We start from the raw sequence: 20,920 nt of genomic DNA on the forward strand, positions 1-20,920 counted from the left end.
GTTTTTCATCCTTCAAACACTGCAGGATCAACTTCCCCTCATTCAGTAATATATATGTGCACATGCACACCAGATAGGACTCTGGATATTTTGACAGAGAATGTGCAGATGCAGCTATTGTCCTCTATCCTGGCCGCTGTTAGAAGAGGCACATAGGTCTTGGGGTAATTTGCATAAGAGAAGTAGACAATATTTGCACTCTGTTCCTCTTTTTTTTTTTTTTTTTTTTTATTGCATTTTAGGTTTTGGGGTACATGTGATGAACATGCAAGATTGTTGCATAGGTACACACATGGCAGTGTGCTTTGCTGCCTTCCGTCCCCTCACCTGTATCTGTCATTTCTCCCCATGCTATCTCTTCCCACCTCCCCACCCCCCGCCCCTCCCCCATTTCCCCCCAACAGACCCCAGTGTGTAGTGCTCCCCTCCCTGTGTCCATGTGTTCTCATTGTTCAACACCCGCCTATGAGCGAGAATATACGGTGTTTGATTTTCTGCTCTTGTGTCAGTTTGCTGAGAATGATGGTTTCCAGGTTCATCCATGTCCCTATAAAGGACGTGAACTCATCGTTTTTGATGGCTGCATAATATTCCATGGTGTATATGTACCACATTTTCCCTATCCAGTCTATCATCGTTGGGCATTTGGGTTGGTTCCAGGTCTTACCCATCTGACAAGGGGCTGATATCCAGAATTTACAAAGAACTAAAGCAGATCTACAAGAAAAAAACAAACAAGCCCATTCAAAAATGGGCAAAGGATATGAACAGATACTTTACAAAAGAAGACATACAGGAGGCCAACAAACATATGAAAAAATGCTCATCATCACTGGTCATCAGAGAAATGCAAATCAAAACCACATTGAGATACCATCTCACACCAGTTAGAATGGCGATCATTAAAAAATCGGGAAACAACAGATGCTGGAGAGGATGTGGAGAAATAGGAACACTTTTACACTGTTGGTGGGAATGTAAATTAATTCAACCATTGTGCACTCTGTTCCTCTTATCTGCTTCTCATAAGGAAGTGATTATGCGGGGGTGTCATGTGGGGTCTTACACCCTGTTGGTCAGGATCTGAAAGAAGCAGAATTGTACTCAGGTGGCTCAACTAAAAAGACTTTAGTTGTTGTGGCGCGGTGGCTCACGCCTGTGATTCCAGCACTTTGGGAGGCCAAGGTGGGTGGACCACTGGAGGTCAGGAGTTCGAGACCAGCCTGGCCAACATAGTGAAACCCTGTCTCTACTAAAAATGCAAAAATTAGCTGGGCTTGATGGTATATCATCTCTTCATTCCTTAGGTCTCATTTCTCATGTCATTGGTTCAAAGAGCCAATGGGAGGCAGAGATTGGAAGGAAGCAGGATGGGAGGGAGGAGGCAGGGCGTAATCCCAGCAACTCAGGAGGCTGAGGCAGAAGAATCGCTTGAACCTGGGAGGTGGAGTTTGCAGTGAGCCAAGATCATGCCACTGTATGCTGCCAGCCTGGGTAAGAGAGATAGACTCCGTCTCAAAAAAAGAAAAAGACTTCAGTGAAGGGAACTTTAGTGAAGGCTTGTGGCCCAGGCAAAGGGAAGGTCAAGGGATGCTGAGGCATCTGGACAACAGCATCAGCAGGGAGCCTTTGCCACCTGATGCTGAGCAGGAGCAGGAGTGGCTGGCTTCCCCGATCTATTAGAGCTGTCCTTTGGAGAAGCCACCCCGCAGGTGGAGGGATGTAGCCCCTGCAGAACCTGGTGCTGGAGCGGGAAGGAGCAGGGAATAAGCACCCTTCCCTTCCCCTCCCTTCCTGCTTCCTTCCAATCTCCTCCTCCCATTGGCTCTTTGAACCCAACAGTAAACTAGCCAGCAGGGGAGCCTGGGTTTTTGAGTTTCCTGGAGCCAGCCTGGGAGACAAGGCCAGGCAGAGAAAGTCAAAGGATGGGCCTGAGGCAAACAGAGAGAAACCATTACAAGCCCCAACTGGGGTTTCCCAAGAGGTGTTCTATAAGGCCCTTCTCTACTGGTAAAAGGATGGGAAAGGGCCTCAAACTTTGTGGCTCCTCCTACCTACCACCTCCTTTCTCTTTCCATGGCTTAATTTGTGAAAAACTAGGTTGTTCCCATGCCTGCCACTTCCTCACCACCTCTTCATTCCTTAGGTCACTGTAATGTGAATCCATCTCTTTTCTTATAACCCACTGACTTGGTGTTCCCTAACAATCTTTTACTCTAAATTTTTTTTAAAAAGAAGCATTTCTGTTCACTTTTACTTACACTTTCAAGCATCTGGCAATGCTGACCTTGCTTGCTTTTTAGACTTTTTCAAGTAGACTTTGCCCCACACCCTCCAGGTTTTTCTTCTATCTACACTCCCCGTCATGTCCCACCTTGGTTCCTCTTCTCTGGCTCATCTCTCAGATGCTGTTTCTCTGGCTTTCAGTCCTTGATCTTTTTTTCTTACTCTGGAGACTCCAGGCAGACAAGCTAATCTACATCCTTATCAACAGTTGCAAAATGCTGCATTTATTACTGATCTCAGGCTCTTGTGTTCAAGTCATCAGTAGTTTGCAAATTGCTAACACTAATCTACAACAAAATTTTGGGAGCTCAGTATTTCTAGTTATATAATATTAAGAGTTATCTCAGCTGAATGTTTAAAATGAACATATTCAACAACAGGAAAATGAAAAACCTAAGTTAAAAATGGGAAAAAAAAAAAAAGAGAGAGACCGTGTCTTGCAGAAACATGGATGAAACTGAAGGTTATTATCCATAGCAAACTAATGCAGGAACAGAAAACTAAATACCACATGCTCTCACTTAGAAGTGGGAGCTAAATAATAAGAACACATGGACAGGTAGAGGGAAGCAACAGACACTGGGACCTACTTGAGGCTGGTGGGTGGGAGGAGGGAGAGGAGCAGAAAAACTGTTGGGTACTAGGCTTAGTACCTGGGTGACAAATAATCTGTACAACAAACCCCTATGACATGAGTTTACCTATATAACAAACCTGCACAGGTACCCATGAACTTAAAAGAGAAGTTTTAAAAATAAAAATAAGCAGAAGATTTAAACCTCACCCCAAAAAATATAAAGATGGTAAGTAAACATCTGAAAAAAATGCTGAACTGTAGCGAACTTCATATGTCATCAAAGACATGCAAATTGTAGTAACAATGAGATACCACTATGCATCTGTGAGAATGGCCAAAATCCAGAACACTGACAATACCAAATGGTGGCAAGGATGTGGAGCAAAAAACTTCTCATTTATTGCTGCTGGGAATGCAAATGGTATTGCCATTTTGGAAGACAGTTTGGCATTACTTACAAAACTTAACATACTCCAATCATACGATCCAGTAGTATCCAGTAGTCACACTCCTTGGTATTTACCCAAATGAGGTGAAAACTTATGTCCATACAAAAACCCCCATATGGATATTCATAGCAGATCTGCTCGTAATTGTTAAAACTTGGAAGCAACAAAGATGTCCTTCACAAGGTGAGTGGATAAGTAAATCCAGACAATGGAATATTATTTGACACTAAAAAAAAATATGAATGTCAGGCCATAAAAAGACATGGAGGAAGGTTTTAAATACATATTAGTAAGTGAAAGAAACCAATCTAAAAAGATTAAATACTGTATGGTTCCAACTATGTAACATTTTAGAAAAGGCAAAATTATGAAGATGGTAAAAAGACCACTGGTTGCCAGTGGCTAGCAAGGAGACAGGGATGGAATATGTGGAGCACAGAGGATTTTTAAGGCAGTGAAACTATTCTGTATGCTACTACAATGGTGAATACATTTCATCATTTGCTGAAACCCATAGATGTACAACATCAAGATGATAACGATGTGTCATTGTAAGTTCATCAGTTGTAACAAATGCTCTGCTAGTGTGCAAAGGTTTATAGTAAAAGAGACTGTGAGTGTGAGGGGCATATGTAGGGGCTCCATAGGAACTCTGTACTCTCCACTCATTTGTGCTGTCAACATAAAACTACTCTGAAATAATAAAGCCCATTTTTAAAGTAAATTAACAAAATAGGTGGATCATAAGGTCGGGTGTTCAAGGCCAGCCTGACCAACATGGTGAAACCCCGTCTCTACTAAAAATATAAAAATTAGCCGGGTGTGGTGGTGCATGCCTATAATCCCAGCTACTCAGGAGTTGATAAAAACTGTGTTTTCTTTAAAAAGTGACTCCTATTACAAAAAATTAAATTTCATAAAATTCTGTCAACCACTCTAGTGATTCTCAAAGAAATAGAGATTTACAAAGAGGTCCCTTGCAGCATGACTTATAAGAACAAATAACTGGAAAAAATATGCATGGCCAAAAATTGGGGAACATTTAATACATTAACACATATATAACATGCAATATTCTGAAGAATATTTAATGATCTGAGAAAGTCCTCAAGGTATAACCTTAAAGGAAAATACAATATTTAAACCCCATACAGCAAGGCATTGTTAAAAGTCCTTATCTTGGCAAAAGGTTTGGGGGGTGAAGAATGGAGGAAAGAGGCTTTTTATTTTATAATATTATAAAATATTGTTTGCTTTTTTACTTTGTGCAGGGATTATATTTATGACTAAAAATTGTATACTTAAAAATAACTCAAAATTTAAAAATCCTATAAAAACACAAAAACATTTATAAAGCTTACATGGTTTTTATTAATACCTGAAAAAAATAGAGGTTATAAGTAAATACATACTCAACTACAGTGGAGGAAAAGAAACACTTGTATGTACAGAGTGATTCTAATGATACTATATATATATATATATAATATATTTTATTGCACTTTAGGCTCTGGGGTACATGTGAAGAACATGCAGGATTGTTGCATAGGTGCATACATGGCAATGTGGTTTGCTGCCTCCATCCCCATCACCTATATCTGGCATTTCTCCCCATGTTATCCCTCCCCAACTCCCTACCCCCCTGCAGTCCCTCCCCTAGTTCCCCCCAACAGACCCCAGTGTGTGATGCTCCCTGCAAAATATATATATTACATATATTCAGATAGCAAAAAGTGTATGAAGCAATTATATATTATAAATAGTTGGTTTTCCTCATGGTTGTAGAATTAGAGGTGAATTTTCCTTATGCTTTTTGTATTTTCTACATTTTTTGCAAAGAGCATGTGTTCTATTATGAGTCAAAAGCTTTAAAGTATAAAAATTCTATTAAGTGGCTGGGCACAGTGGCTCACACCTGTAATCCCAGCACTTTGAGAGGCCCAGACAGGCAGATCACAAGGTCGGGTTTGAGACTAGCCTGACCAACATGGTGAAACCTGTCTCTACTAAAAATACAAAAATTAGCCAGGCATGGCGATACATGCCTGTAATCCCAGTTACTCAGGTGGCTTAGGCAGGAGAATCACTTGAACCTGGGAGGCGGAGGTTGCAGTAAGCTGAGATTGTACCACTGCTGTCCAGCCTGGGTGATAGAGCGAGACTCCGTCTCAAAAGGAAAAAAAAAAAAGTCTGCTAGGTAACTCTTTTTTCTGATAAAATAGCCAGGACACCCAGAAATAACCTAAATGCAGAATGAAAATGTTAAGACAGCTGGGCGCAGTGGCTCATTCCTATAATCCCAGCACTTTGGGAGGCCGAGGCTAGTGAATCACCTGAAGTCAGGAGTTCAAGACCAGCCTGACCAATATGGTGAAACCACGTCTCTCCTAAAAATACAAAAATTAGCCGGATGTGGTGGTGGGTGTCTGTAGTTGCAGCTACTTGGGAGGCTGAAACAGAAGAATTGCTTGAACCTGGGAGGCAGATGTTACAGTGAGCCGAGATGACTCCACTGCACTCCAGCCTGGGCAATAGAGTAAGACTCTGTCTAAAGAAAAAGAACAAGAAAAGAAAAGAAAATGTGAAGATGAAGATTCTACCTGCCTTAGTTTGCCCAGATACCATCTGTGTAAAGTAAGCACTTCCATCCGAGGCCACTCTGTGGTTCCCCTAATGCTAACAGGAACCATCCCCAAAGCCAAATGTCACTTCCCGGATCATGGAGAGTCCTCAGGACAGAATGTCTCTCTTACTTACTACCATTCTGCCTCCTCCCAACCATGACCATCCCAGCACCCTTAATGTGCTCTCTCCCCTGAAGCTACTCCAGATGCTAGAATGGCATTGTGAGTACTGTATCGCTCTTAAAGACTCAATAAAGCAAGAGGAAGAGGATGCATGGCTCCCTGAGGTTCCCTTACTCTCAGCAGATCAGTACTGTAGAAAAATCATATTCCTGTTCTGGATGCCTCTTCCCAGCCCCTCAACATTCCCCTCCTTTCTCTATACCAGCATTTGGCTCACCCAGGACACCCCACGTAGGGTGCAGCCAATATAGCCATAAAAGAAAAACTTCATTAAGGAGCTCAACTCATAATAACAAAAACTCAAAATAGTTTTTTTTTTTCATCAGTAGCTTTCCCCTTCCCCACTGGGTTGTAGCCTTTTAACAACACCTTGAGCAGATTCCCTACATTCCTGTCATTCTCAGTTACAATGGACTGGTCCCATTGGGTATTTAAAAGCCAGGGTTACTGACATTAAAAGTTCATTGGCAAACATTATTCAAAACACGTTGCACTCATTAACCCTGTGACTTGTGGAAATGAGGTCTACTTTTCATATACCTCCCTTTTCTTTCTCTCTTCAAATCCTTTCCCTCTCTTCAGTTGTCTCTAGAATCCCAGTAATTCTCAACCTTGACTGCACACACTGGATCGCCTAGGAGTTTTAAAACGACTCATATCAGAGTCCACTCCCAGAGATTCTGATTAAATTGTCCTGGAGGGAGTCCTTGACCTCAGGACTTTTTAAAGCTCCTGGGGTGATTCTAATATGAAGCCAAGTCTGAGAGACATGAGTGCGGACCCCCACAGATACTCATGGTAGAGGCAGAACAGGGAGGAATGGCAATGATGCCTAACTGGCTGTGGGTAGTGAGGACGGAACTTAGGCTGATTCCCTCTGGTCCATTCTGATGCTGCTGGCTCTTCTGGTCTGAGGGTTACATGTAGGTATATGGGTTTCTTCTGAAGGGTGAGGGTAGGGGGTCAGCTGTGTCAGAGCCCAGTTCCCCCACTGCTGATCCCCTCTCACTGTGAGATTGGCATCCAACTATTTGACTCTTGCTCTCACCACCATCCTCTTCCACATGAACCAATTCTTTTCGGCATGCTTTAAGGGCCACCGAGAATTGGGATGGCATGAGGTGTCCCCAACTTCTTTGCAGGCACATAATAATAACAAATAGCATCACTTATTCGGCATCTACTCTATGCCAAGAATTATGTTGGGTGCTTCACATTGGTTGTTTTCTTATTTAATTATCACACAAGCCTGCCAAGGGGTAACAATCCATATTTTATAAATGAGGAAACTAAGAATCAGATAAGTGGCCAGGCGCGGTGGCGCATGCCTGTAATCCCAGCACTTTGAGAGGCTGACGTGAATGGATCACTTGAGGTTAGGAGTTTGAGACGAGCCTGACCAAGATGGTGAAACCCTGTCTCTACTAAATACAAAAAGTTAGCTGGGTGTGGTGGCACATGCCTGTAATCCCAGCTACTTGGGAGGCTGAGGCAGGAGAATTGCTTGAATCTGGGAGGTAGAGGTTGCAGTGAGCCAAGATCACGCCATTACACTCCAGCCTGGGCAACAAGAGTGAAACTCCGTCCCAAACAACAAAAACAACATCAACAACAGCAAAGAATCAAATAACTTTTGTTGCTTACCCAGCATTACACAGTAAGAAAGTAACAGAGCCAGGTTAGAAATTCAGATCTGACCTCAAAAGGATAGCCTCTTAATTATTCTATTTTACCTAAAGTCACTTTCTTTTATGATGGTACCTGTTAAACACATTACCTCCCTAAGATAATGCAGCTGCCATCTACTAAGGAGTTTTAGTGCCATGATCAACTGACTGATGATGGAGATTTCCAGCTGAGACAGACAGGCAGATGGAGAAAAATTACCCCTAGACCTCCCGCCTACATTAGCATAGGCAGTGCTTATGTTCAAAAACGTATTTTGGATCTGCTACCTACTAGAAAAATCCAGATCTGTGCAGATCACGGTTCCACCCTCTCATCAGCAGCATTTCTCAACTTTCTGACCCCAGGACTCACTAATCATTTACAGCTTGTTGATGGTTATTTGAACTCAGGGTCAAGGTGAACATCCCCAGTTACACAAGGAAAATGTATAAAGGTTTTGTTTAATTAATTGCGTGTGTCTCAGAAAGTCTGTATAAAATTCTCCGTGGTGGAAGATCATAGCGAGGTATGGTTTAACAAAATGAAGGCATTCATTGCAGCACTGCTTTTGATCACACTGCAGTATTCGTGTGCTGTGAGTCCCACTGACTGCAATGCTGTTGAGCCGGAGGCCGAGAAAGCTCTAGACCTGATCAATAAAAGGCGACGGGATGGCTACCTTTTCCAATTGCTGCGGGTTGCTGATGCCCATTTGGACAGAGTGGTGAGGAATGGCCAATGGCAGAGTTCAGTTGGGAGACTATGCACCAGGGGCGAATGTGACTCTACCCCTATGCTTACTGCTTTGCATAATGGATGGCTTTGGTCAGAGTTTTCTGTTTGGCTTCTGTGGCTGCTCTAAATTGTTCTTTTTTCCTTCAAACTAACGTTATTAGTATGCCCTTAACTATGATTTAATTTGTGAGTACATATAAACATTTATGCTGAGCCCAGTTACACCTGAGTACTGCCAGAGAAACATTAGAATAAACTATAGGCCTTGGCCTCCAGGAAATGATAATATGCTGGCACATACAGGCAAACTGTGTAAGTTAGGATAAACTCGAGAGAAGGAAAAGTTTTCTCAACCCTCCTAAGGCTCCTGACTGACCCTGAAATAAAACTGGTAGACAGATTAACAGAAGAAAATATACAAATTTATTTAACCCAATGTTTACCGGACACAGAAGTCTTCATAAATGAAGACCCAGATATCCAGGGAAACTGCCCACTTGCATACTTAGAATTGATGAAGAGTGTACAGAATGCAGAAGTAAGATGGGACAAAAGGTGGTGATCTAAAAGCCATAGACTGAAGGAAGGACCCCACAAGGTCTGCCTGTTTGAATTCTCCTTGACCTCTCTGTGTGGCATTTCTTGCCCCCAAGTATGAAGCAGGATCCCTATGGTATGCAGATCTGAGCACCTACTTATCAAACAGAGTAGGTCAGAGAATTTCTTTATGGCTAGCTCCTACAAAGAAAGACCCCGGGGGAAGGTTAGATTCACATTTTAGGATTTATGGATGCTTTTAGGGAGAGGGCTTCCATCTTCTGTGACTTGCCCTGGAGAAGAGAAATTTTAGTTCCTATGGCTTGCCTTGCGGGAGAAAGCAGAGTAGGAGAACAAGGGGCAGGAGAAGGTCAGACAGGTCTTGCCCTTCCCATTTCCTTCAGTTCAAAGGACTCAGCATGACAAAGTACCATACTTTGAGGTATCATGTTTTGAGCCCCAACAATAGCCAACTGATAAAAGAAGTGATAAATGTACCAGAGCAGTTTAATGAGGGGAGATTTAGTGAGACTGGATGGGAGGAGGCTTCCACTGTGTAATAATGCGTGGTAGGATTTGAACAGGTCTGTGAAAGGTGTTCCTGGTGAATTCCTGGCACCACCACTTCTAGGAGGGTAGGGAATCAGGAGGAAAAGTGTTAGGGAGCCACTGAATATAAGCAGGGGGGTTCCAGAAGTTCCATGTGGGTTCTGGAGCAGCCATCAGGTGGGAGCAGCCTGTGGGCTCGTCTTGAGGTGAAGCAAGCTTACTGTCTTCACTTAGATTACATGCCTGTCTAAATTGGACTCTAGGAGCTCATAGACATTACAGAGAGACAAGAAGCCTCCCTCTAAGCCCCTCAAATAACCTACTCTTCCTCTGATGGAAAAACTGAAGTTAGCGAGGCCAGACAAGGAGTACTGCAGAGGACAATTTACCCTTCTGAAAGTATCACAGAGGGAGGCACAGCAGGTTGCAGAGAACAGGTGTGCAGGAATTTAGGATTCAACTAGTAATTCAGTGACCATTAGTCCCATGCCAGGCTCGTTGCCACATGTTAGGGCACAGGATGCCTCCGCACAGAGCTACCACTGAGAGCTAGCATAGAGAGTGAGTGGGTGGAGAGAGGACCTGGTCTGCCTGGGGAAACTGAGGCAAAAGATGGGGACATGAACTAGAAAGCTATTTACGTATTCAGGAATGAAAGAACGAGGATGAGATCTGGGTAGTGGGAGGCAGGGCAATAAGACTGAGGAACAGACATGAGACACATTTCCAAGAAAGGCTATTCAGAGCGTAGTGACTAGATAGCAAAAGCAAGGACAAGAGAGACATCTAGTAGGTTTACATGTTTTACCGCAGAGGCTAAGGCAATATGTAATTAGTGGTGCCACTGGCAAAGACGAGGGAAGTGGAGAGGCAGCTGGTTTGCAAGGGAAGAGAGAGGATTTAGCTTTGGGCACAGTGACGCCAAGGCAGAAAATCCATGTTCAGGAATAGACCTGGGCGAGAGGACACAACTACAAGGACAGATTGGAGGCCCTGATGAGGCCGTCACTGCCTAAACTTCTAGGTGTGTATAGGTGATGACACTTCCACTAACCACTGCCATTTAGTCATAGCTTCTTAAAGTTTATGGGCAGAAGACACATCAGGCCCACTCAAAAAGAAAATCTGGAAGTAACTACTGAAGCTATTTATTGGCATCAATAGATGAAATGACACAAAGGTAGGGCATCTGCAAAGAAAGGGAGAGGATCATCTAAATTAATTTACCATAGACTGGCCCTGTTCATACAGGAATTCCTATTTGGAGAAAGTCGATTTGAGAATCGATTACATGCCCTTGGAAAATAGGGGTGTCTATAAAAACCCACCCTGGCTTAGACTATTTAAAGGATAAAAGGAAAAAGAATCTCAACCATTTTAAGATAATTCATGGTTTGTAAAGTTTTCAATGCTAAGTTATTTAAAGAACATTTATTTAAAATATATCCAGGAAGAATAAAGTCTGCTAACATGTTCAAAAAACTTTACCAAAAAAAAAAAAAAAAAAAAAAAGAAAGAAAGAAAGAAAGAAAGAAATATATGGGCTTAATTTAAAAAAAAAAAAAAAACAACCCACTAGGCTTCCACGTGCTACTCACATGTTGCTTTTGGCATTCCTCAGGAAACTGCAACTATATATTACTTAGCCTTAGATGTGCAAGAATCTAACTGCTGGGTCCTATCCAGGAAACACGGGAATGACTGTGAGCCAGCTGGTTCCAGACGTCCATCTGATACAGTAAGGAAACAGGGTACCTTTGCTTTGCTCTTACCATTCTTATTTTCCATCTACTCTGTTCATTCAGGGAAGCCAATTCCTGGGCTAACACAGCAGAAGAGAAAGGGCAGCTTTTGTCTTGAGATTCATGAAGATGATGTTGACCTTGAGCAATACTCTTGAGCAGGCGTCCCCAAACTTTTTACACAGGGGGCCAGTTCACTGTCCCTCAGACCGTTGGAGGGCCACCACATACTGTGCTCCTCTCACTGACCACCAATGAAAGAGGTTCCCCTTCCTGAAGTGCAGTGGGGGGCTGGATAAATGGCCTCGGGGGGCAGCATGCGGCCCGCAGGCCATAGTTTGGGGACGCCTGCTCTTGAGAGTCTTTCTGGGAACCCAGTTCAAGACAACTCAGCAGGGCTGTGGTCCCATGAAAGAGCATGACCAGTTGTGAGTCCTTGGGCATTCATCTCATAACATCCCTCCACTTCGGTGTTTTTTTGACTGCAAAGTAAGAAGTGGGTTTAGGAATTCACAGACTCTCAGGGCTTTCCACTCTTGGCAGTCTATAGGTATGAGAATCTGTGAAGTTGTGATTGTGTCCTATGAACAATGGTCCTGTTTTCAGGAATGGCCAAAGGGATAACTCGCAGTGAGGAGTTGGGTCTTGTTCAGCATCTAGGACATATGCTGAGGAATAAGATCTGGCTTTGCATGTGGGAGGTGGGTACTCAAATGCCAGGCTCTCTGACACAGGGGGAGAACATGAAGATGAATGAGCACAGATTCAAGATCTCATTTCCAGAAAATGGCAGGTTCACACTCCTGGGAGTTTCGCCACTTTTTCCCTTGAAAATGTTTGGGGTATGGTCATGATACTTTAAATAGTTTCTCGCTGGTTCTCATGAGGATGTTGAGTGCCAACAGGATGCAGCACACAGACACTGACTATGAAAATGCAGGTTTTGAGACAAGCTCTGATGAAGGAAATGCGTTTTAAGTGAACAGTAGGAGGATGCTGCATCACCTTTTTGCTCTTTCATATCCAACCTGAGGAAGGCAGGATGCAGTGACTCAGCAAACTCTCAAGAGTCTCTTTCTTACAGGTGATCGGACAATGTAAGGTAATAGCTATAAGACATTCCCATGAATCCCAGGATCTGAGAGTGATTGACTTTAACTGCACCACAGGTTCTGGTAAGGTAATCTGCTAAATTGCTAATTAATTCTTGATTAATACAAATTCAATCATACAGTGGTATTTGTCTCATCTATGTACATATATATTCATATATATTAATATGTATTCATATGTATTCAGGTACATATATGATGTACACGAAAGAAAAGCCCTCATAGACTCCATTATTATTCATTCTCCAGAGAATAGAAGAGAGACAAGTTTCCCCTGGTCCTGGTACACCTTCCTTTAAAGAAATTCAATACATAAAAATAGAGATTTATGAGAGGTAGGTTAACATCATTGTACATGCAGGCTCTGGAGTGTCAGACTTGCTTTAGCTTGAGTCATCATCTGCCAGCTGTATAATCTTGGGAGGAAGTAAAGACTTGGGACTATGAAGTCAAGATTATGATACTTTCTATTTAAGACAAAATAATTGAGGCTCAAGGAGGTTAAAGACTTGGCCTTGAGAACAAAGCCAAGATATTGTGAATACATGCCACTATCCAAAGAGCATTAACTCTAAATTCCATACCCTTTTAATTGACATTTTCAAAAAGAATTATCACAGAATTCCTTTTAAAAATAGCAAATCCAAATATGATGTTATATACAAAAAAGCAAGCTACTTCCATAGGAGGTTGCATTGAAGAAAGGATGAGCTGTATCTTCTCCTCTCTCTGGGCAAAACTCTATGTTAATGTTCCCTCTTCCTCCTTGGCAACAACAGGAAGAACTTATTCAAATATTAGTGGCCTGGCGCAGTGGCGCACACCTATATTCCCAGCACTTTGGGAGACTGAGGCCTGAGGGTTGCTTGAGCCTAGGAGTTTGAGACTGCCTGGGCAATGTGGCACAACCCCATCTCTATTATTTAAAATACATGTATATATGTTAGCACTTTATCAATGGTACTGGTGAAGGCATCATGAGTAGGGGTCACAACACAGACATGAGGATCAGAAAGACTGGAAGGAAGAATCAGCAGTTTAATTCCGTTGCTGAATGGCGGATTGATCTTAAAGCAGTTACTTAGCTCTTCCAAGCCTCAATTTGTCCATCTGTAAAATGAAAGTTATTGTCATTCTTGCCACCATTAACATTTACAGCCCTTAACTGTGACACTGCCATCTTCTTTCTCCAGTCTCTTCAGCACTGGCCAATACCAAAGACAGTCCCGACCTCTTACATTTCTTTGAGGATACCGAGCCCTACAGAAAACAAGCCGACAAAGCCCTGGAGAAGTACAAAGAGGAGAATGATGACTTCGCCTCTTTCAGAGTGGACCAAATCGAGAGAGTTGCAAGAGTGGTGGTGAGTCTCCACTAAGGTTCATCTGGAGTCTGAGGGCCCAGACTCCAACCCGGCAGCAGGAACTGAACAACACACCCTCTCCACCTGCCTCAATTGACCGGCTGCCTTTTAATCGGACACCTTTGGGACCATAAAACACAGGGAGCGGGTATAAAAAAAAATACCAAAAATTGCCTTCCTGAAACACTTTTATTTTTTGAAGGATGGGTAAGGCAGTGGACATCTGACAGAAAGGAGGGAAAATCTAAAGAAGAAACAGGGAAAGACAAGAGCTCAAGAGGATTGTGTCATTACAAATCATCCAATACTAACCTTCTTGTACTACGATGGAAAACTGAGGTTCAGAGAAATGGCCTCACCACACCAAGTAATGTGCCTAAAATTAGATGGTTCCCTGCTCTCTCCACAAGGACCCAAGTGCTCTCGCCCAGAGCTGTCTTGTAGAACAATGGGTTGACATTTGCCATGCATTCAGAAAATGCAAAGTTAAATAGATTGTGTTGCATACAAGTAAGGAAATGTGTACCATGCAGGTGCTCAAAGAATGTTTGCAACCCATGTGCACTGGAAAGAGTTTCAAGACACACTGGTAAGAAAAAGGCAGGTTATAGAACAGTACTTAGACTATGAGGCCATTTATATGAAATATTCAGATCTACCTCTGTATGTGTAACATATCCAGGAAAACACTCAAAGAGGAAACACATCAATTGAATGAGAATGAAAACTCTGAGAAGTTGGAGTGCAGAAGGGGTGATTTGAAACTTTTCAGTGAAATGGTGTACACTTTATTACTTAAGTGATACAGAAACCATTTAAAAAATGAAATGTGTTGGTGATTTTGAATTCTCATACTGCCTTACAAAATATTGAATGGTAGGTATCTACTACTTTTTTTTTTTTTTCCTTTTTCTTTGTCTGGTCTTGAAACTATTTTGATCCCATCTGTTCTAGAGAGGAGGGGAAGGAACCAGTTACTACGTGGACTTCTCTGTGAGGAACTGTTCCAGGAACCGTTTCCCCAGACACCCTAATGTGAGTATAAGAAATGTCTGTGATCGTTGACTAGTGTCACAGAGAAAAAAGAAAGAGAAGAAGCAGAAGAAGAAGGAGAAGGACGAGGAAGAAATGTCTATGAAATACGAAGTATTATCTGGGAAGCACAGTACCTGCTGGGCACTCTTCTAAGTGCTTTACACATAGGATAACCTGTTTTGTTTTGTTTTGCTTTTGAGAGGGAGTTTCACTCTTGTTGTCTAGGCTGGAGTGCAATGGCACGATCTTGGTTCACTGCAACCTCCACCTGTCGGGTTCAAGTGATTCTCCTGCCTCAGCCTCCCAAGTAATTGGGATTACAGCCATGCGCCACCCTGCCCAGCTAATTTTTGTATTATTAGTAGAGACGGGGTTTCAACATGCTAATCCTGACCTCGGGTGATTTGCCCACCTTTGCCTCTCAAAGTGCTGGGATTATAGATGTGAGCCACTGCACCCAGCCTATGAAAACTTATTAAGCCTCACACTACCATATGAGATATGGTATTTTTATCCCAAATTAGCAGATAGGGAAACTGAAGCACAGAACACATAAGTGAATCATAAGAATATGATTTTAAAATATACATGATATATACCTAAACTTAAAACTGAGTTTCTTAACCCGTTAGGATTAAAGGCTTAGTTAAAACTATAGCAACTTGTACTAAGACCCTACACCTAGTGGTTTTATTAATTCTACATCATTGACACTCACAGGAATCCCACCTGACAAATTGAGAAGGTAACTGAAGCTCAGCAAAGGAAAGGTCTTGCCAATGTTCACAACCAAACTGAGATTAAAACTTAGTTATTCTCATACAAAGTCCAGCGGGATTTTTTCCTCTAATCATTTACAAATAGATCCCATGTACCTGCAGGAAGACATTATTAATACTACCTGGTACTTGCATGGTGACCTACAGTTAAAGAAACACCTCCACATCTATTATTGCCACGTCAGAGCCTCATGAAAACCCTGCTGACAAGGAAAAGCAAGTATCTGCCTCCATTTCCTTGTGACAAGGGGACCTAAAATTAAAACCACTTACCTAAGGGCACTCAGCTAGAGAGTGTTAGGAAATGGAATTTTAACTATGATGTCAAGTCCAGGATTTTTCTGAGGCTTAACAACACATTTTCCCAGGTCAAAAGGGAGAAACCATCCATTAGTACCTTTTCTAGCTGTTCTAATATCCAAACTGAACCAGGTCTAGAGTCCTTCTTAGTGGCTACCAGCACCAGAAAAGACACCTCCCTCACCTATGCCTATGGCCAACAAACCCTTCATGATCTTGGTGTGGATAATGTAAACCCAGAGCTGAAGCATCAGAGCTGAAGAAGAGGCTTGGGGATAAGTGTTTTACAGCATCCTCTCATTTAATTAAGTCCTCCCACAACCTGTGAGTACATAGTATTATACCCATTTTACAGAAATCTTTTGTAACTTTCCCAAACTCACACAACTAGGAAATGGAGAAGTCAAGATGAACACAGGTCTCTCTGATTCCCAAACCATACTCAGAACCTCAATGCTTAACAATTTCTTCGAGCAGACAATCATCCTCCTGTCCTAGTCGATCTTCCACAGCTGGGTTTAGGGGCCTCTAGAGCACAGGAGCACCAGGCAGTTGTAGTCCTTGTACTTAGGGTGGAGCCAGCAGACACTTGCCTTGACAATGTCCATGAAAACCCATGTTTATGCTAATGAGATTCCCTCCTGTCCAACACTTTCCTCCAAGGGACCAGCTGAAGTTGTAAAACTCTCTCTATGACACCGTTCCTCATTCTCCTAGGCATGGGCAACTTAGGTCTCCAGGGCAGAAGGGTTGGCCTAAAGGCAAGGCAGCAATGATGTGGTTTTCCTCACCACCACCCATGAGGAAGCTCAGTGCTGGTGCCCACTCGTGAAAGAAACCACAGCAAGTTGAATGATACACCCTTTACCACCGGCACTTTCCCCTAAATTTGATGAGGAAAGATTGCTCAACAATTGGTGTGGATAGTTGATCATATTACCCTGATTTTTCTCAAGCACTTCTTCCTTTTCTGAATGTCTGGAAGCTAACTCTGGCTGTTCACCTTCACACCACCTGGACACATACACTAACAGGCTCCTCATTCCTTTGTAGGTCTTTGGATTCTGCAGAGCAGATTTGTTCTATGATGCAGAAGCCTTGGACTTGGAAAGCCCAAAAGACCTCGTCGTAAACTGCGAAGTCTTTGACCCTCAGGTGGGTTGTCTAAGCAGACTTGGTCACAGCAGTGCCAGATTCAGTGACATATGTACACAAACAGTGTTGTTGGTTCCTAAAGTTCTGTGCATGGATGTGTGTGTGTGTGTGTGTGAGAGAGAGAGAGAGAGAGAGAGAGAGAGAGAGAGAGAGAGACAGACAGACAGGCAGACAGACAGACAGGAAAGAAAGAAGATACAGAGAGTACCCCACAACTGTGGAAAGGAGTGCAATTGCCAGATTACACAAAGAGTATGAAAGCTTTTCCAATAACTGGAGAGGAGTAACAACCGGCAGAAAAGTAAAATCATGTCCAATTCAACCAACCTTGAATGAATTTGAAAATGCTCCTTGTAGTCAGGACTGCAGTGCTGAGACTTAGTCATTCCTAAACTTACATTATTGGGCACAGAATCTAAGGGGAATAAATTAGCCTCAAATTTATTATGTAAATACATATAAAATAAGATGCGAAACCATATTTTGCATCTGTCTCAGAAATCTTTGTTCTATTTTTTACATGAGTACAAAGATTTGCTTCATGAAATTTTTCATATCAGAAACAAAACTGAAAATAATCCAAACATTTATATCCCAAGTTGAAAAAAAAAGAAAGAAAAAGAAAGAAAAGGCCAGGATTATCACCATGAACATGGCTCTGTAAGCTATTTTTAAAAATTAAACTCTGAACAAGGAGGAGAGAGAAGAGGTCAAGTGTTCGGCTTTTTGAGTAAGAGATGTTGATATCACCAAGCCTTAGTTAAAAATATCAGTTACAATGCTAGTTTTCTAGTGTTGGTCTACAGATGGGTGCCAGGCCACAATATTGTTTCACCACTCTGTGTAGGGAAAATAAGAAAGGTAAGAATAACAAAGTTTTTTAATATAACATTTATCCATCTAAAGGACAATCCTTTATTCTGATATTGTGTTTTTGGATCTTTTTTTTTAATCAAAATTTCATTCCAAGCCGGGTATGGTGGCTCATGCCTGTAATCCCGGCACTTTGGGAGGCTGAGATGGGTGAATCATTTGAGGCCAGGGGTTCAACATGGTAAAATCCCGTCTCTACTAAAAATACAAAAATTAGGTGGGCGTGGTGGCTTTGTCCTGTAGTCCCAGTTACTTGGGAGGCTGAGGCAGGAGAATCGCTTGAACCTGAGAAGTAGAGGTTACAGTGAGCCAAGATTGCGCCACTGCACTCCAGCCTGCGTGACCAAAGCGAGACTCAGTCTCAAAAAAAATCATTTCTTTTGTGAAACAATGATGGTGGCAAATGATAGTTGCCTATATTTTAAATAACAACTGGGCCAGATAACAATTTGAGATCCTTTTTTGTAATACTTTTAAAACTGATTTGTGGAATCTATGATCTGGGAGCCATTGGTATAAATCGAGTTAAGTGTCTAGCACCTTCTTTTATGTTACATGCTGATAGGCACTCTTCTGTGTTCTTTTCCAGGAACATGGAAACAGCAGTGTACCACCTCATTTGGGATGTCCGTTCCAATGGGGTGGGCATGAGCATTCTCTTCCTACCAAGTCTCCATTTAAGCCCCATGGGTCCAGAGATCAACATCATCCCCACAAGTCACATAAACATGGATGCCCACCCCCTCCAGATGAAAAAGATTACTCAGACAGACCCCCACTTCAACAAGGTGCTCCTCTGGTGCCCATGTCCTGCCCAAGATGTCATCATGCCACTTTTGGCATGAATAGGACCCAAAGACATCCTCATAATCATAATGCCAGTGACCTCCAATCCCATGGACACCGTCCCCATGCACACCATCCTCATGAACACGGTACCCACAGACAGCATCCCCACGGACACCACCCCCACGTACACCATCCTCATGAAAATGGTACCCATAGACAGCATCCCCATGGACATCACCCCCATGGACACCACCCCCATGGACACCATCCTCATGAAAATGGTACCCATAGACAGCATCCCCACGGACATCACCCCCATGGACACCACCCCCATGGACACCATCCTCATGAAAATGGTACCCATAGACAGCATCCCCATGGACATCACCCCCATGGACACCACCCCCATGGACACCATCCCCACTACCATGATTTCCAAGACTATGGACCCTGTGACCCACCACCCCATAGCCAAGGTCACCATCACCATGGCCATGGCCCACCACCTGGGCACTTGAGAAGACGAGGTCCATGTAAAGGATACTGTCCCTTCCATTCCAGACCAACTGGATTTGTGTACCGACTCCCTCCTCTAAGGAAAGGTGAGGTGCTGCCACTTCCTGAAGCCAATTTTCCCAGCTTCCCACTGCCGCCCCACAACCACCCTCCAAAGCCAGACATTCAGCCCTTTCCTCAATCACCCTCTGAATCATGTCCAGGGAAGTTCAAGAGTGAGTTTCCACAAGTTTCCAAGTTTTTTGCACATACAGTTCCAAAATAAAATGTGATTCCTTTGAAGAGGAAAATGAATAATACTTTGAATTGGAATCGTAAAGAAAATGACCAGTAATTATGAAAATTATGGTTATTCCAACTTACTTACATACTGAGGATGCAGCAAAATGGGAATGGGAAAGGAGATGGCCTGAGAAGAGAGATCAAGTGGAAAGGAGAGGAAAGAGCTCAATGCTGCCAATTAGCAGCTAATTCTGTCACTCACCACTACATCGCCTGAGGCAAATCTATGCCACTCAGATCTCCTTCTTTACCAGACTTAACTCTAATTCCAGATATTCTCTTACTGCTTGGGCTACACCTGGGCATATCAATAAAGCATGATACTGAAACTATTATTATTATTTATTTTATTTTATTTGTTTAAGTTCCAGGGAACATGTGCAGGATGTACAGGTTTGCTATATAAGTAAATGTGTGCCATAGTGGTTTGCTGCACCTATCAACCCATCAGCTAAGTATTAAGCCTGCCACGCTTCTTTTTCTGAATGCTCTCCCATTTCCCATTCTCCCCCATTTATAATTATTAAAGTGATTTAAATTCTCTCCTAGTGATTATTTCTAGGTATCTAAATTTTCTTTTGGAAAAAATAAGTTCTAAATTCAATCATGAAGTAAACAAACCTCTGGCTTTAAACAGCAAAGAAGTTTGCTGGCATGAATCATGACCATAAATTTAAGTGTTCAAGAAATGTCACTTTATGCTTAGAACAAATTAATTTGTATTTGAGGATGCTATCCTACTGGCTTAGTGGGAAATTTAACCCCAGTCCTTTTTGGAGTCCCCTTGCCCTGCCCTGCTACTTTCCACATAAAGTTGGGCCACAGTTCTAGAATCTCACATGGTGCCAAGTGGTCCAGGTGGTAGGAAGCAGGGTAGTGACTATCCCTCAGCAGGGGTGACTGTTGGAGCAATGATCATCATCATGAGCAGTAGCCATCATGCTGGGGGATAGTCACGACCCTGTTCACATTACTCTTTGAGTTTGATTTATCTGCTACTTCTGTATGCAGGAATGTCTGTACCAGCAATGGACATGACTGCCAAGGTATGGAATATGGCTACTCTCTCCCTGAGATCTTGCTGTCTTCCTGGCTGCATGCCGAGAAAGCAGGGCAGAGGTCTCCTCTGCCTCAGAAACCCCTTACCCCACTCTTCTTATGTTTTCTCCCCCAGCTAAGGACTCTCTTTCTAGCCTCGGGTAAGTTCACTTTATTTATTTTTAGGGCCAGAAGACTGTTTTTTCACATTGTACTCCCCTTTTTCCTTCTTAAGTCAGGACTCAATCATTTGAAACAAACTAAAAGAATTCAGATTCTCGAGACTCTGTCTCAAAAAAAAAAAAAAAAAAAAGAACTCAGATTCTGT

General features: G+C 42.6%; 1 protein-coding gene across 1 annotated transcript; it reads left to right on the plus strand.

Moving 5' to 3' along the window:
• The first annotated feature begins 8,265 nt into the window (after positions 1-8,265).
• Positions 8,266-19,886, plus strand: HRG (histidine rich glycoprotein). Its single transcript, XM_039478981.2, has 7 exons — positions 8,266-8,511; positions 11,230-11,346; positions 12,435-12,525; positions 13,656-13,825; positions 14,780-14,860; positions 16,993-17,094; positions 18,557-19,886. The coding sequence occupies exons 1-7, from the start codon at positions 8,329-8,331 to the stop codon at positions 19,535-19,537; spliced, it is 1,725 nt and encodes a 574-aa protein (XP_039334915.1). The 5' UTR covers positions 8,266-8,328; the 3' UTR covers positions 19,538-19,886.
• Positions 19,887-20,920: the final 1,034 nt, after the last annotated feature.

Source organism: Saimiri boliviensis, chromosome 8 (assembly GCF_048565385.1).
Source record: "Saimiri boliviensis isolate mSaiBol1 chromosome 8, mSaiBol1.pri, whole genome shotgun sequence".
NCBI lineage: Eukaryota > Metazoa > Chordata > Mammalia > Primates > Cebidae > Saimiri > Saimiri boliviensis.

What these genes read in the sequence shown, in the direction of transcription:
- HRG (XM_039478981.2), top strand. Translation starts at nt 8,329, where the DNA reads ATGAAGGCATTCATTGCAGCACTGCTTTTGATCACACTGCAGTATTCG. An exon ending in ATGCCCATTTGGACAGAGTG is followed by an intron (nt 8,512 to 11,229) that starts GTGAGGAATGGC and finishes GGCATTCCTCAG; the next exon opens with GAAACTGCAACTATATATTA. An exon ending in CCAGACGTCCATCTGATACA is followed by an intron (nt 11,347 to 12,434) that starts GTAAGGAAACAG and finishes TCTTTCTTACAG; the next exon opens with GTGATCGGACAATGTAAGGT.